The sequence below is a fragment of the Phyllopteryx taeniolatus genome, chromosome 5 (assembly GCF_024500385.1).
Source record: "Phyllopteryx taeniolatus isolate TA_2022b chromosome 5, UOR_Ptae_1.2, whole genome shotgun sequence".
NCBI classification, from domain to species: Eukaryota; Metazoa; Chordata; class Actinopteri; order Syngnathiformes; family Syngnathidae; genus Phyllopteryx; species Phyllopteryx taeniolatus.
The window spans coordinates 6,055,483-6,069,372 of record NC_084506.1 but is presented as its reverse complement, the minus strand read 5'-3'; the positions used below and the strand labels follow the sequence as shown (position 1 = coordinate 6,069,372).

Genomic DNA, 13,890 nt, shown 5'->3' with positions numbered 1-13,890 from the left:
ACGAATCGAAATAATATAACCTATGAAAAGACATTTTGCTAATTTTCACCTGTGCTCGAAATTTGACGAACTGGCTAGTTGTTATGCTCTTACAGTGGCAGTTTTTTAAATGAATTTTAGCATTTTAATAATTCAAGCAGTTGTTCAAATACAGTAATCCCTCTTTTATTGCAAGGGTTACATTCCAGCGGTCTTTGGAATTAGTCCCAATATTATTCTGATGAAAACTAAGCAAATTGTCATTAAAACAACAACATTTCATCAAGAGAATTTATTCGTATATAACAGTGAACCATTAGCTACTAGCTAAACTTGCTGCTCCTGTAGTGTTTTTTTGTGTTAGTTGCAGGTTTAAATTGACATGAATAAACTAAGCAATCAATTTCCAGAAAGAAATTCACCTATAGAATGTTTATTTTTCAAATATTACAGATATCTGATTGTATTAAATTACAAACCGCTCAGTAATGCGATATTTCTACATAACTGAACCATTAGCTTCTAGCTAAACTACCATGTTGGTTTTTGGAGTTACAGGATTATTTTGAAGTAAAATCAACTTCTGGTAAAGACAAAAAAAAAATATCCTTTTAATATGTTTATTTTTAACACGTCAAAGATATATTTAATTACAAACAGCTCAGTAATGTGGTATTTTACAGTGGCAGTCTTTGGAGTGAGTCCCGGGTTTATTTCAACGTGAAATCGCCTTCCGCTAAAGAGGACAAAAAGACCCACACCTTTTATTAATTTTTCAGATCTCACATACATATGCCATTTTCATCACAAAAATTAAGTACTGTGATATTCGTATACAAATGTTAATCATTAGCTCCTATAGGCTCACCGTGGAGTTATTTCACAGGGAGTATTAAGTTGGAAACTAAGAAACGTCCAGTAAAGATGGAAAAAATATACACCTTGATTCTTTTTTAAAAATTATAACCTTATCTGCACACATTTAATTACCAATAACGCAGTCATTTGATATTTGTACATCAATGAGAACCTTTCTATTCACGTAAGCTAAACTAGTAAAATTTGCTATCCAACAATAATTTTAAGTAGCTGGCTCGCTGTGCATGATTGTTCAAATGGTCTCTTTTACTTGCGGTTTCCATGAAGCTGAACTTTACAGCCTCATGTACACCAAAACAAACAATAACTTGTTTCCAATTACACCGTACTTTTTGAACACGTTATCTTACCATCTGACAGCTGTGAAAATGAGTGCTGATAACTGCGTGACTTTAAGGTGTGATTCGGTCACAATTCCATTTGTGTGACAACGGCAACTCAGTTCTGATAGATCATCAGCTTTTATTGCTTTCCGCCGCGCCCTTCTCACAGGTCGACATCCAGAACGTCCGAGTCCTCCGCCAGATCCTCCATCTTCACTCCCAGTCCGCTGTCCAGGTCGGCCTCGGCGAAGCCCACTTTCGAGCCTTTAGCGGGACCGTTGTCATCTTCGTCCTCGCTGTTGTCTTCCCTGCTGTCAGGAATGATGACTACCTCCTCCTTGGCATCGGGGTCGATGTCCTCCTTGAACCAAACGGCCTTGTAGCCTTCCTCCAGGCGACGCTCTTTGGTCAGGATGGGCTTCACCTCCTTTTCCTTGTCTGAGCTCGTCTGGCTGACATTGTCGTCGTCTAGTAGGGTGCCCAGTGCCATCACGCTGGACTTGAGGGCCAAGTCGTTTGCCGGGCCCTCTTCTGCTGTCGTGGCGTACGGCCCCCCGGAGCCCACGCTGTCACTGTCGTCGTGCTGGAAAGCCTCGTTAGTGTACTGGACGCCTTGCTTCTCGCCACCAGAGCCCTGGCCCAGCTGTAGAGACAAAACCATTGTAAGGGGTACGATTTGGTAAATCCTGGATAGACAAGATGGCACTATCCTTTTCCCCTCTGCCCATCAAAGCCATCTTTTACCTGTTTTTTTTACATTTTTCTGTTCTGCGTTAAAGGTACCCGACAGATTTCGTAGTCGAACCCCAATCAGAGGCGACCCCGTGGCTCTGGGAAAATGAGTGAAGTTGAACCCTGCTATTTGGAAAGTGGGATTCCAAAAGAACACATACATGACAATGTCCCGTTTCTGTGTGTTCTGTATGAAAGGTACCAACATGGAAGGGGGCTGGGGGTGCAACCTTAAAGTCCAACCTTAAATTTCCTGGCTGCAGAGGTAATACTCAAAATATCAACGATCGGATGGCAGCTTTGAGACAAGGAATAGCAAAAAGCTGGTACTGAGCTGTGAAGATGAACCCAGGATTCCAAAAGCACACTTAGACCAGCAATGTCCCGCTTTATTCGGTTCTGTGGGAAAGGTACAGACACAGAATGGAGGGGCCGTAGCACAAATTTGCGGACTTTGGAAGTAGTGTCAGAGGCAGCCAGAACCGAGGTGTGAAGTACAACACCCAAGGATTCCAAAAGCATGCTCAGATGTGTCAATATCCCACTTCTTCTTGTGAAAGGTACCGTCACGGAATGGGGAAAACCAACTCGAACCACAAATTTCCCAGCCACAGAGGTAGTATTTCAATTAGTAGAGAAAGGTGGTTCTGGGAAAGGGAAAGGCGGAAAGCCTGGACCAGGGCCCGAAGTTCAACACCCAGGATTCCAAAAAGGGGATTCCAAATGAGAGCTTATGAATTTCAGTTTAGTTAAAGGGACTAACGTGTGAACGACGCAAACATGTTTATCTTGGGTACTTTTGTATCTATAGTATGTCAACTAATCATATTGAAAAGTGGGACAGGAGGACTTAAATATTTAGTGCCCCTTTACAGAAGAAACATTACAAAACCAAACGAAACCGAACTTGGTGGTCACTGAGGGTGGATTACACTCACGGAGCTGCGGAACAAACTGGCTTCGTGGATCTTCCTAGAGTCAGCTTTTCCCCTCTGCAGGTGACAAACGAGCACCCCGATGACTACCATGCAGATGAAGAGAAGTACGCCCAGAGTCGCCCCCAGCGCCGCCATGTCCCCTGCCCCGAAGCCGCCCGCTGGGATAGGCACTTTATCTGGAAGTAACAAGCACCTGCAGTTGGTACCATGTATTGTACATTTGGCCTTTGTAAATAGTATCAGTGAAAAATCAACACAGATAAGTTGATCCTCCACTGACTCACAAGACTGATTGCCTAGCCCTACTAAGAACTGCATAACATGGAACGTTAGCATTAGCTTTTTAGCCATGTCCCTGGACTGGTTGCCAGTCACTTAAGAGGGCAGAGATAGACTAACAACCATTCACAATCACATTCAGACAGTCGCTGAGTGGGAACTGAACCAACACTAACTGTTACGGACGTTAGGTGAATGAACCACTACACCATCAGTGACCTGCATGGCGAACCTCTCTGGCTAACCAGACGGCACCCAGCTAGACAAAAACCTGTGAGCACCTGTGTGAGGGTTCACAGTGCTGGTGGGACCGGTGTCGTTGGTGACCAGTGATGTCACCGGTGATTCTGTGGTGGTGTAAGTCACGAGTTCGCTGGTGGCAGTGACACCAGTTGAGACGCTGCTGTCGGTGGGTGTACCGGGGTTGGTGGTGGACTCCGTTGGTTTAGTGGTTCTGCCCTCAGTGGAGGTACCAAGGTTTGTGGTACTGGGGTTAGTGGTGGACTCGGCTTGATCAGTGGTTCCGCTATCGGTTGTTGGGAGGCTGGTCACACTTTCAGTGGTGCTCAAGGGCAAACCAGTGGTGGTGAGACCTGAGAGGAGAGCACATATGAAACTTAGAGGGGCGTCACCATCCTCCCAGAGTCGTGATTCACACCGTCTTTCGTGGTTCGTAAAGAAGAGCTTCGTGTTTGAAGTTCGACCTTTCTGACAATTAAGATCTCATGCGGATGCCCTGTTACTGACTGATGATCAGAATCAGAATCTTTTAATATCCTTGTCCTAGTGTCCTCTAATGCCTTTGTCTTCTACTAGTTTTGTTCTACTCTGTGGTGGTCTTTGATGTGCTCATTCCAAATTCTGTCCATCCTCGTCACTCCCAAAGAGAATATAATTGAAACTACTTTTCTCTAGATTTATCCTGTTCTCGCTTTGTCCCAATGTCCTGTGTTAGTTGTGTCCCCTTTAAGCTTTGTCGTCTACTTGTATTGTCCTTTACTTGTTCTTTCCTGTCTACTGCCTTTTTCTTGCTAGCTTTGTTCTAGTCTGCGCTGTCCCTCGGATGAGCTCATTCCTGATCCTTTCCATCTTCATCGTTCCCCAAGAGATTCTCAGCATATTCAACTCTGCTACCTCCAGCCCTGTCTCCTGTCTTCTGGTTATTGCTGCCGTCTCCAAACCATACAACATGGCTGGCCTAACTGGTTTCCTATGAACTTTTCACTTTTGGGTTTGTTTCCTCCACTCGTCCACTCCATCCTGCCTCTACTCTCTTCTTTACCTCTCTTCAACACTCCCTGTTACACCCAACAGTTGATCCCAAGTACTTGAACTCTTGCACCTTCTTCACCTCTAGTCCTTGTAATGTTCCACCGGCCTCCATTTGCACACATGCACTCGACTGACCTTCATTCCTCATCTCGCATTGCATACCTCCACCTCTCTAGGTTCTCTTCCACCTGCACGCTACTCTCACCACACTATGACTACGTCATCTGCTTAGATCAAAGTCCACAAAGACTCCTGTGGGACCTCCTCTGTCAATATGTCCATCATCATAGCAAACTTGTTTTTGTGTTTTTCGTTCGTCTTTGGAGACATTACACGATTCACTCACACAAGGGGAGACTTGCTAACCATCAAGGAGCCTACTCCGGACTTTCTTTCACCAACTTTCGCAAATCCGCTCAGTTTTTTCGCTGAGTTACTCACAGAAGCAGCGACCGCAGTCTTTGGCGCATGGAGGCGGCGCCACAGAGGGAAGCGAGCCGACATCCAGGTGACACTCCGCAAGAGAGGATACAGATTGGCGTTTCCGTCGATCCACCTCGCGAATCTACGCTCCCTACCCAACAAAATGGACGAGCTTCATCTTCTGATAAAGACCAGTAAAGACTTCGGACTTTCCGCCGCCATGTGCTTTACAGAGACTTGGCTTTGTGACGCTGCACCCGATGGTGCCGTCATGCTTCCCGGCTTCCATCTTCACCGGGCAGACCACCACATGGAATCATCGGGGAAAACAAAAGGCAGCGGGATACGCTTCAATATCAACGAAAAATGGTGTACGGACGTCACGGAGCTCATCACACACTGCAGCCCGCATTTGGAGTCACTGTTTTTGAACTGTAAGCCATTCTACTCACCTCGTGAGTTCACATCATTCATTCTCGCTGGTGTCTACGTTTCGCCTCAAGCTAACACGAACGCCGCACTGCTAATGCTCACCAAACGATTATACAAAATTGAAAAACAAACACCCGGACTCACCCCTCATTATTCTCGGGGACTTCAACAAAAGCTAAACTCAACCACGAACCCCCTAAATACAAGCAGCACATTGACTGTCCCACCAGGAAAAAGAACATTTTAGACCACTGCTATACTACGCTAAATAACACATACCGTTCCAAACCTCGTGCAGCCCTGGGCTCGTCTGATCACTGCTTAATTCACTTAATACCAACATACAGACAAGAACTTAAATGTGCGAAGCCTACAGTGAAAACAGTGAAAAAGTGGAACAATGAAGCAAAGATGGAACGTCAAAGCTGTTTAGACTGCACAGACTGGAGTGTCTTTGAAAATTCAGCTCGCAGCCTAGATGAATATACGGACACGGTCACATCCTATGTCAGTTTCTGTGAAGAGGTTTGTGTACCAACAAAGTCATTTCGCACTTTCAACAACAACAAGCCGTGGTTCACTGGCAAACTTAAGCAACTTCGCCAAGCTAAGGAGGACGCATATCAAAGCGGGGACAGGGCCTTGTATAATCAAGCTAGAAACCAGCTGATGAAAGAAATTAACATTGCAAAGAGGAACTATGCAGCAAAGTTGGAAAAACAGTTTAGCGCTAACGACTCTAAATCAGTCTGGCATTCCAATCGCTGACAAATTACAAGCGATGATCCCCCCAAGCTGAGAACAATAGTAGACTAGCCGATGACTTGAACACCTTCTACTGCAGATTTGAAAAGGACACGTTCACACCCCACACCCACCCAGCCGCACCACCGACCACAATCACACCTCTGACTTCTGCGTTAACCATCCACGAACAGGATGTGAGATGCATCTTCAAACAACAAAAGATTAAGAAAGCGGCAGGCCTAGACCATATGTCCCCATCCTGCCTCAAAGTCTGCGCGGACCAACTCGCTCCAGTCTTCACACAGATTTTCAATAGATCTCTGGAACTGTGCAAAGTACCATCCTGTTTCAAACGCTCCACCATCATTCCAGTCCCCAAGAAACCTACAATCTCGGGTCTAAATGACTACAGGCCTGTCGCCTTGACATCTGTGGTCATGAAGTCCTTTGAACGACCACCTCAAGAGCGTCACAGGTCCCCTGCTGGACCCCCTGCAGTTTGCCTACCGAGCGAACAGGTCTCCAGATGATGCAGTCAACATGGGACTGCACTTCATCCTAGATCACCTCGACAGTGCAGGGACCTACGCGAGGATCGTGTTTGTGGACTTCAGCTCAGCGTTCAACACCATCATCCCTGAACTCCTTTCCTCCAAGCTTCTCCAGCTCAGCGTCTCACCTGCCCAAAACTCTAAACATGCTAGACTTTTAATTTTGGCATCATGGGGCTATTGTAGGGCCCAATCGGTGGTCATGGATTATGTCACACTTTTTGTGGTTCCCAACAAAATATGTTGGGCCCGATCTGGGAACTCGCCCGTGATAATCGGGCCAATATTGGGGCTAAAATCCTGTAGTCTGATCTAGGCATCATCGCGACTCAAAGGGTCTGTATTATATTTAGGTGTAAAAGGTTTAATATATATTCTTTGCCTCACACGAAGCCTGAGATTTTTGGCAGTTCCTTGAGACATAGAGCATGAACCTTAGCAGAGGTTTGGGCTGAGATCCAATTCCGATTTTGTGCCGTGGAAAAAGATTTGCTAGAATCTATGCTAGAATCCAAATAATAATCTCTGGAGCTAACTCCGTGATTCTTGCTTCAAGAGATGGCCTCTGCACTCTGGCAGGTTACCAGGTTTTTGCGCGTAACACTTTATTTCAAAAACAACAAGTAGCACACTGTTGAAAATGCTGATTTTCAACTGTACACAGGAAAGACTTGTCAAGTCACGGAGTTCAAGTGCAAGTCACGTCTACCAAGTCAAACTCAGTCAATTTTTACCAAGCAAGTCCCTAGTCCCAAAATTGGCGACTTAAGTCACTCACGCCACATAATGTGACTTGAGTCACCCACCGCTGCTGCTTTTACATTTAGCCATGCCCTGTATGAGAGGTTTTCTCCCTACCTGATTTCACCTCCACCGAGAGCTGCACTGTTGCCTTTTCCTCATTTGATGTGTCCTCCGCTTCCATCTGCAGGGTGAGGTCACAAGTTTAGTAGTACGATTGGTTTACTTGTTGTTGGACTTGGCGTCGGTTAAGGAAACTCACTCGGAGAGATAACGTGGCTTCCGGGAGGTCCGTGGTCATGAACAAGAAGCCATTGATGATGGAGAAGTCTTCACTTCCCATGACGCGATAGACGATGTGAGGGTTTATACCCTGGTGGGGCAGGAATAGGAAGATAATGTCAACGTTTCACTTTCTGTGTTTTTGACAGAAAAAAAGCACAACAGAATACAAGTAAAAAGTCATCCGAAAAGCAAACATTCAAGTAAAGTACATACCACAAAAATCTACGTAAGTACAGTAACAAAGTATTTGTACATTGTTACTTCCCAACACTAAGAGGAAATTAGATCTTTGGATGATCTTCAGCAGCCTAAAGAAGTCCAGTCGATTTGCATTCAAAATTGTGGCAGTGTTGATTTAGCGTCGCTTTACCCCCATGCTGGCGTAATCCTCGTCCAAGGCGACAATCTGAAGCGGCTCGTCCTTGTTGGTTGGGTCTGTCGCCATGGCGCCCACTGAAGAGACCACGCCCTGGTACTGAGGCCTCTGGAATTGTGGTTTGTGGAGGCTCTTCACCTGAACACTGACCATGAGGCTCGTGGTGGCAAACTGAAAACTGCTCGGTGTCTGGGCAGCCTGCCAGAGAAGAACCAACCCCAGAAGTTCTGACAAGCAAATCCTGAGTGGGCCTCACAAGTTGTCATTGTTTTCACAAGAGTTTTATTTTTATTTTTATTGATTGAACGTTTATTTTGAATATGTAATTAAAAAACAAGCAAAGAAATAATAAAATGACAAGCCCCGCTCTATCAAGGTCCCCAAGTTACTCCTACTGATTCCAGTCATAGTCATTTTTCCCACAGAGCAGAGAGAATATATGCTTGTGAATATTGTTGTGTTGCTGCTCCATGTGTGTTAAAGTAGCAGTTGTTTGAAGTTTTACAATTACCGTGACATCGATGCTAATTTCCTTTAGCTATCGATGGCGTTTCGTATCCTATGTTAGCATTGGGCTTGCAGCAGTATCTTTCGATGAAATGAAATGGTTTGGGTGAACATTTTGGTGTTTAAATATACAATATTTCATTGTCTTTAGTTTTCTGTTTTAGTTTTACAGTAAACTTCCACTTGGGGAGGCAAATAGCATGAAGTTGTGAAGCTGAACCCTTATGTTCTTATTTGGAGAGCTTTCTGAGCAACAGAAGGCGAATAGGTGCTAAAGAATACTTGAAATAGTGTCTTTTAGTAAGTTTAAGCATTTTTAAAGCCTGTGGGAGAGGGCAAACTGAGTTGAAAATGATCAACACCTGTGGTCTAGTATGTTTTTGGTTTTGTTAATGATGGCAGGGTTTGATTGTTTTCCAGTCATGCTGCAAGACTAACCTAAAAGTGACAGATTAAACTTGGTAGGAGTTGCAAAAAGCTTGTGAGTGTGTGGTTTTCACCAGAACTGTCAGAACGATGGTTTCGAACACGTCAGCCGCCCTCAGCATGCTGATGTTGCCGGTGTTTCGGTTGATGTCGAACAGGCCGGCCTCGTTTCCTGGTACAGAAACGGTAAGTCCACTGCTGTTAGAAAAACGTTGCTGATCAAGAATGGACATGTCTTACCGCTCAGGAAGGAGTAGATTATGGCCTCATTGATCCCAGTGTCGCCATCGAAGGCGTAAAGCGGATTTGGCTTCAGTGTTAAGTATCCGTCCTGGTGTGAAGACAGGATGCAAAACCAAATCAGATGTCAAGTGTTAAAACTTGAGGTGGGAGTAGGTCATGTATATGCAAGTCGTAAAGAGGTTCAAGTTTCAATCAGGCCCCAAGTTATTGTGGCAAAAATCAAGCAAGTTGAGTCAAGTCATCACTTGGGTCAAGCAAGTCATACGTCATCCAATCTTGCGCAGACCCAAATATCGTCGCTGTCAGGCCAAGACCTCGTATGTCTGAAAATGGTCAAGTTCATACTTTTTTCACAAAACGATACTAACGGTCAGTCCCAAGTTCCTAACATGGTCTGGTCTTGTTCCAATTTTTTAACCAATCTGAAGTGTTGATCTATGATCTCTCTTGGACACTTCAACTGTCTGAGAAGTGTCCTATACTAACTAACCTTTGGGTAGGAGATAAAGATTAGGGAGTAAATCGAGGCTTATCACGTCACGTCAGGGAGAGAAATGACCCCAGTTAAAAACTACAGGTTGCTGTAGTATGATCTAATTTTTAGCTTGCTATGAGGAATGGAAGGCTTGTTCATGAGGGTTTCTCACCTGCAGTTCGTTGAGGGTCACGCGGCTGGTGTATCCGTTGCTCTGGCAGATGACCGCGCCGCCCACCTCGTGTTTGATGCAGGGCTTGAACCAGGGTGGCCTGTTGTCCACGTCGACCACAGTGACTTGGATGGTGGTGCTGGTGTTGAATGAAACCTCGCTGCCAGATCCTGACAACGGTGTGTCCTTGTAGAAGCAGAAAAAAACAACATGACAATATGGATGGGCACTTTAGTGTAGCCCCCAGGTCAGAAGTTGTTGCCCTGGTTGTCTAACCAAACTACAGTTAGTCCACATTTCATGTCTCCATGAAGACAGTGGTCCCAAAGACCAGGGTGGGGCTGGTCTGTGGGTTATTTGTTACTGGGCCACGCAGGAACATTTTTTATTGATTATCAGAGTCTGAAAGAAGTTTCATTTTGAAAATCAGGTGCATCTGGTCAGGGACAGCAAGACTTCTCCTGACATAAACACTATCAGAAGCACTTAGCTTCATTTCCAACCTGAATTCTAATATTTGTTCCATGAAATTGTATTCATTTATTGCCAAAAGTCTACTCAGAGAAGGCCTTGTTGGACTCCTGGACCCCTACTACTGTCCTGTCGTCAGTGTTGTTGCTGTGCTATGTCAGGGTGCTAGTGCTCCCAGAAAATTAGCATGTGCGTGGTAGCAAAATAATCATCTTTCACTTTTCTTCAACCAGTTGTCTACAAAACATATTGAACGGCATTGAAATATCTGGAAAAATGAGGAGATAACCTACAGGAATGTTTTTGGGCTGCCTGTCCTGAGAGGATAACATTTAAGGTGATGACAATAGTGAGAAGTCCTCACCTGAACATACAAGACCAGCTGGACACTTTGGACTTTGTCGTAGTCCAGAATGTTCTGGATGACCAGTTGAGGGTTTTCGGGCGATGCCAGTCTAAAGTAACTCTGAAGAAATACAAAGAATAATAATAATAATAAAAATAAAACAGCTTCAGATTAAGAACCAAGCTGATCGATTGAAGGCTAAAACAAGAATGTACCGATGCTGAAGTCAGCCTGTAGTACAGCGTAGCGTCTTTATCCGGGTCTGTGGCAGGAAATTGGTCAAGGCCCGTCCCCACTGGTAACAGCTGAAATGCCAAATGACGACCGGTCAGTGTTAGTTTGCAAATAAGACAACTTCCGGAAAGTACTTACCTCCTTGACTTTGATCTGGTACGGGTTCGCATCAAAGACCGGTGCGTTGTCGTTCTCGTCTAACACTAATACCACAATGATGAGGACGTACTGAAAAATCAAAGAGTGATTGATTGATTTGATTTTTGACAACTGCCATCAACCTCAAACGATATTCGTGAAATATCCAAAATCCATTTTTGTTTACAGTGCTGTGAAAAAGTTTGGCCTCTTTTTATTTGTGTGTGTGTGTGCAGTTTCTCCACTTTAATGTTTAAGATCATCAAACAACTGTAACTATCAGTATCTGTACAGTTTATGATAATAGTCTTTTCATATAGAAAAATGAATAACATCATAATTGTACGAGAAGTTGCATTTTTTTAAGGAAAACGTTGACGGAGAGTAATTTTTGAGGGGAAAGTCTTAGAGATCAAAGAGATCAGACCCTTCTAGTCCCTTTTGGAAGCAGACAAGCCAGTGAGGTCGGATGCTTACCTGCAAGAGCGGCGTCCTGCAAGTCACCTTGACCACATAATTTATGCTCGTCTGTAAGCAAACGCAAAAACTTCAGCTGGAATCCACAAGTTCGCTTCTTCCCTCCCGGTCAGAACCGACCTCGTAGTCCAGAACCCGACTGGCCAGCAGCCGGTTGCCCTCCAGAGTGAACGGGAGGTCGGCGGAAGGCTCCAGAGAGGGGACGACGCCATCCTTCATGACGATGGTCTCCACCAGGTGGCCCACCGCGTTGTTCTCCTTCACGTACACCGTCGGGCGAGCGCTACAAACTGATGGCGGACATCGCCGCAGCCGGCGTTTAGCGCAGTTGACACACAAACACATCCACTGAGCGAGACGTTGGCGCAACTGGGTCATTTGAAGTTAGATTTGATTGGTTGAAAGCATTTTATTTTTTACAATCGCTTTTTTTGTCTGATAATAATGTTTACACATTTTTTAGGAAAATTGCATTTCAAGGAAAAAAAAAACTTTTTGAGGGAAAAAAAAATATTTTTATAAAGGCATATTTTTGGGGAAAGTCGTATTTCTTTGACAAAGTTTTTTTAAAGTACTTTATGTTTGAAATGTATTTTTAGTATTTGAAAAATAATATTGTTTTTAAATGTTTTTGAGAAAAAGACATTTACAATTATTTTTAAATGCATTTTTAAGAAAAAAGGTAAGATTTGTAGTCTTCTTTTATTTGTTTTAAGTTACTGTATTTTATTGGAATAAAACATGATTCTATAGAAAAAATGCATCATTTTAAAAAAATGTTAGGGAAAATTTTTAATCATCTTAAATATAAAATATAATTTTATTCATATTTTATAAAAAAACAATTTCCAAGTGGAAAAAAACTAACTTTTACTAGACTTTCCAGAGGAGAAGAAAAATGCATATTTTTAATTTTAGAAACAAAGTTTTGTTTTCAAGGAAAAGGTTGTAATCTCATTAAATACGTTTTTTGGAGTTTTCTTTCCAAAAAGATAAAAAAAAAAAAAAGTAAAATAAGGAAAAAGTATTTGAACGAAAAAGGAGTTTGTTGAGGGAAATGTCTTTTTATGCAAAAAAAAAAGAGCTGTATTTTTATTAGAGGCAAGTAGTATTTCTTCAAATTAATTTTGAGAAAAAAGTTTATATTTTTGAGGGAGAAGTAATCTTATTGAGGTAAGTCACTTTATTTAAAAAACATTTAAGAAAATGTAATTTTTTTCTCTAGAAAAACAAGCTCATAAAAAAAAAAAAAGGTATTTGTGAGGGGAAATTTTGGAAATAAAGTCGCATTCTTGAGGAAAGAACGAGTATTATTGAGAAAAATCCTATTTTTTAAAGTAGATTTTTCTCTCTCGATAGTTGTGTCACAATGCTACATGGCTACATGTTAGCATTACTGACGTCATGAATTTACGATGTTGTCAGAAAGTCTTCCATGAAGTACCAGGAAGGCAATAGTTGCATAAACGTATCTGACCAGAAAATACGTTGCGTCAAAAGTGAATATAGTCAAAGTCTTGAATTGCGATATTGAATTGAATTGTGAGGGAACAATGTAGATTTTATTTCGGCAGCGCAGTGAAGTGACAGTTGACAGAAATATAAACAAGTAAATTACAGATATTTAAAAATGCTACAAGACAGTAACCAAGTATTTGTACACATGACGCAACTACTTTACAAGACTACACGTTAAAACTTTTTTCTTGAGAAAAATATTACTTTTGTCTCCCAAAAGTTCTCCTTTAAAAGTAACAAAAAAAAAACACACTTATGAAAGAAACATTCTTACTCAACACGGAAGAACATGACGTTTTGTTGCTAAAAGTAACTTTGTCGGGGAAAATTGGCTACAAGTTGATTTGCTGTCGATTTGTTTTTTTTTGATATGACGAGAGGCCCGAGCCTTGTGAAGGCCTTTTGAGAATGCGGCAATATACACAAAGGTCGCTGCAAAGGTGTCCAAGTCGCGTGGCGCTCACTCACTCTCCTGGGCCTCGCCGCTGGTCACCATCACCAGCAAAAGCGCCAAGAGAAAGAAGAAGAAATTCCTGCTGGCGACCATTTCGTTCGGCTGCTCGCACTCGCTTCAGTGGTCTTCTTGCCTCCGTGTGCTTATCGGCTTCACTTTACGAGCCGGGTGGACTTTTCACCGCCATAAACGTTTTTTTTGTTTGCACAAGCGGGCAACGTTTTATAACGTCTGCATTGTTAAACTGTACGTACATGCTTACTGTGACGAAATAATGACGGGCTTCTCAATTGAAGATCTTGCTCATGTCTCCCATTTGTTGAGCCAATAATATTGCGTCAAAGAGACTGGGCCATTTTCATCCCTTTGGACTGCTCGATAATTTGGACCAAATTACAACTATGTACATAAAACATAATGGCTTTCTGATGGTTGTATGGAGCTATTTAATTTGCCTTTAATGCGGAAGGAT

The 13,890-nt window shown here is 43.0% G+C and overlaps 1 protein-coding gene across 4 annotated transcripts; it reads right to left on the bottom strand.

Annotated features, from left to right (window-relative positions):
- Positions 1 to 716: 716 nt before the first annotated feature.
- LOC133477662 (cadherin-related family member 5-like) lies at positions 717 to 13,591 on the bottom strand. 4 transcript variants are annotated; one of them, XM_061772653.1, is made up of 15 exons: positions 13,433 to 13,591; positions 11,567 to 11,736; positions 11,447 to 11,497; positions 10,970 to 11,059; positions 10,813 to 10,902; positions 10,616 to 10,717; positions 9,781 to 9,966; positions 9,131 to 9,221; positions 8,965 to 9,062; positions 7,952 to 8,155; positions 7,559 to 7,669; positions 7,414 to 7,480; positions 3,412 to 3,723; positions 2,852 to 3,027; positions 717 to 1,824 (listed from the first exon to the last, which is right to left on the bottom strand). In XM_061772653.1, the coding sequence occupies exons 1-15, from the start codon at positions 13,509 to 13,511 to the stop codon at positions 1,345 to 1,347; spliced, it is 2,307 nt and encodes a 768-aa protein (XP_061628637.1). In that variant the 5' UTR covers positions 13,512 to 13,591; the 3' UTR covers positions 717 to 1,344. The 4 variants fall into 4 exon arrangements, with proteins under 4 accessions (XP_061628637.1, XP_061628638.1, XP_061628639.1 ...); XM_061772654.1 differs by having other exon boundaries at positions 3,550 to 3,723; XM_061772655.1 differs by having other exon boundaries at positions 13,429 to 13,568.
- Between the last annotated feature and the right edge of the window lie 299 nt (positions 13,592 to 13,890).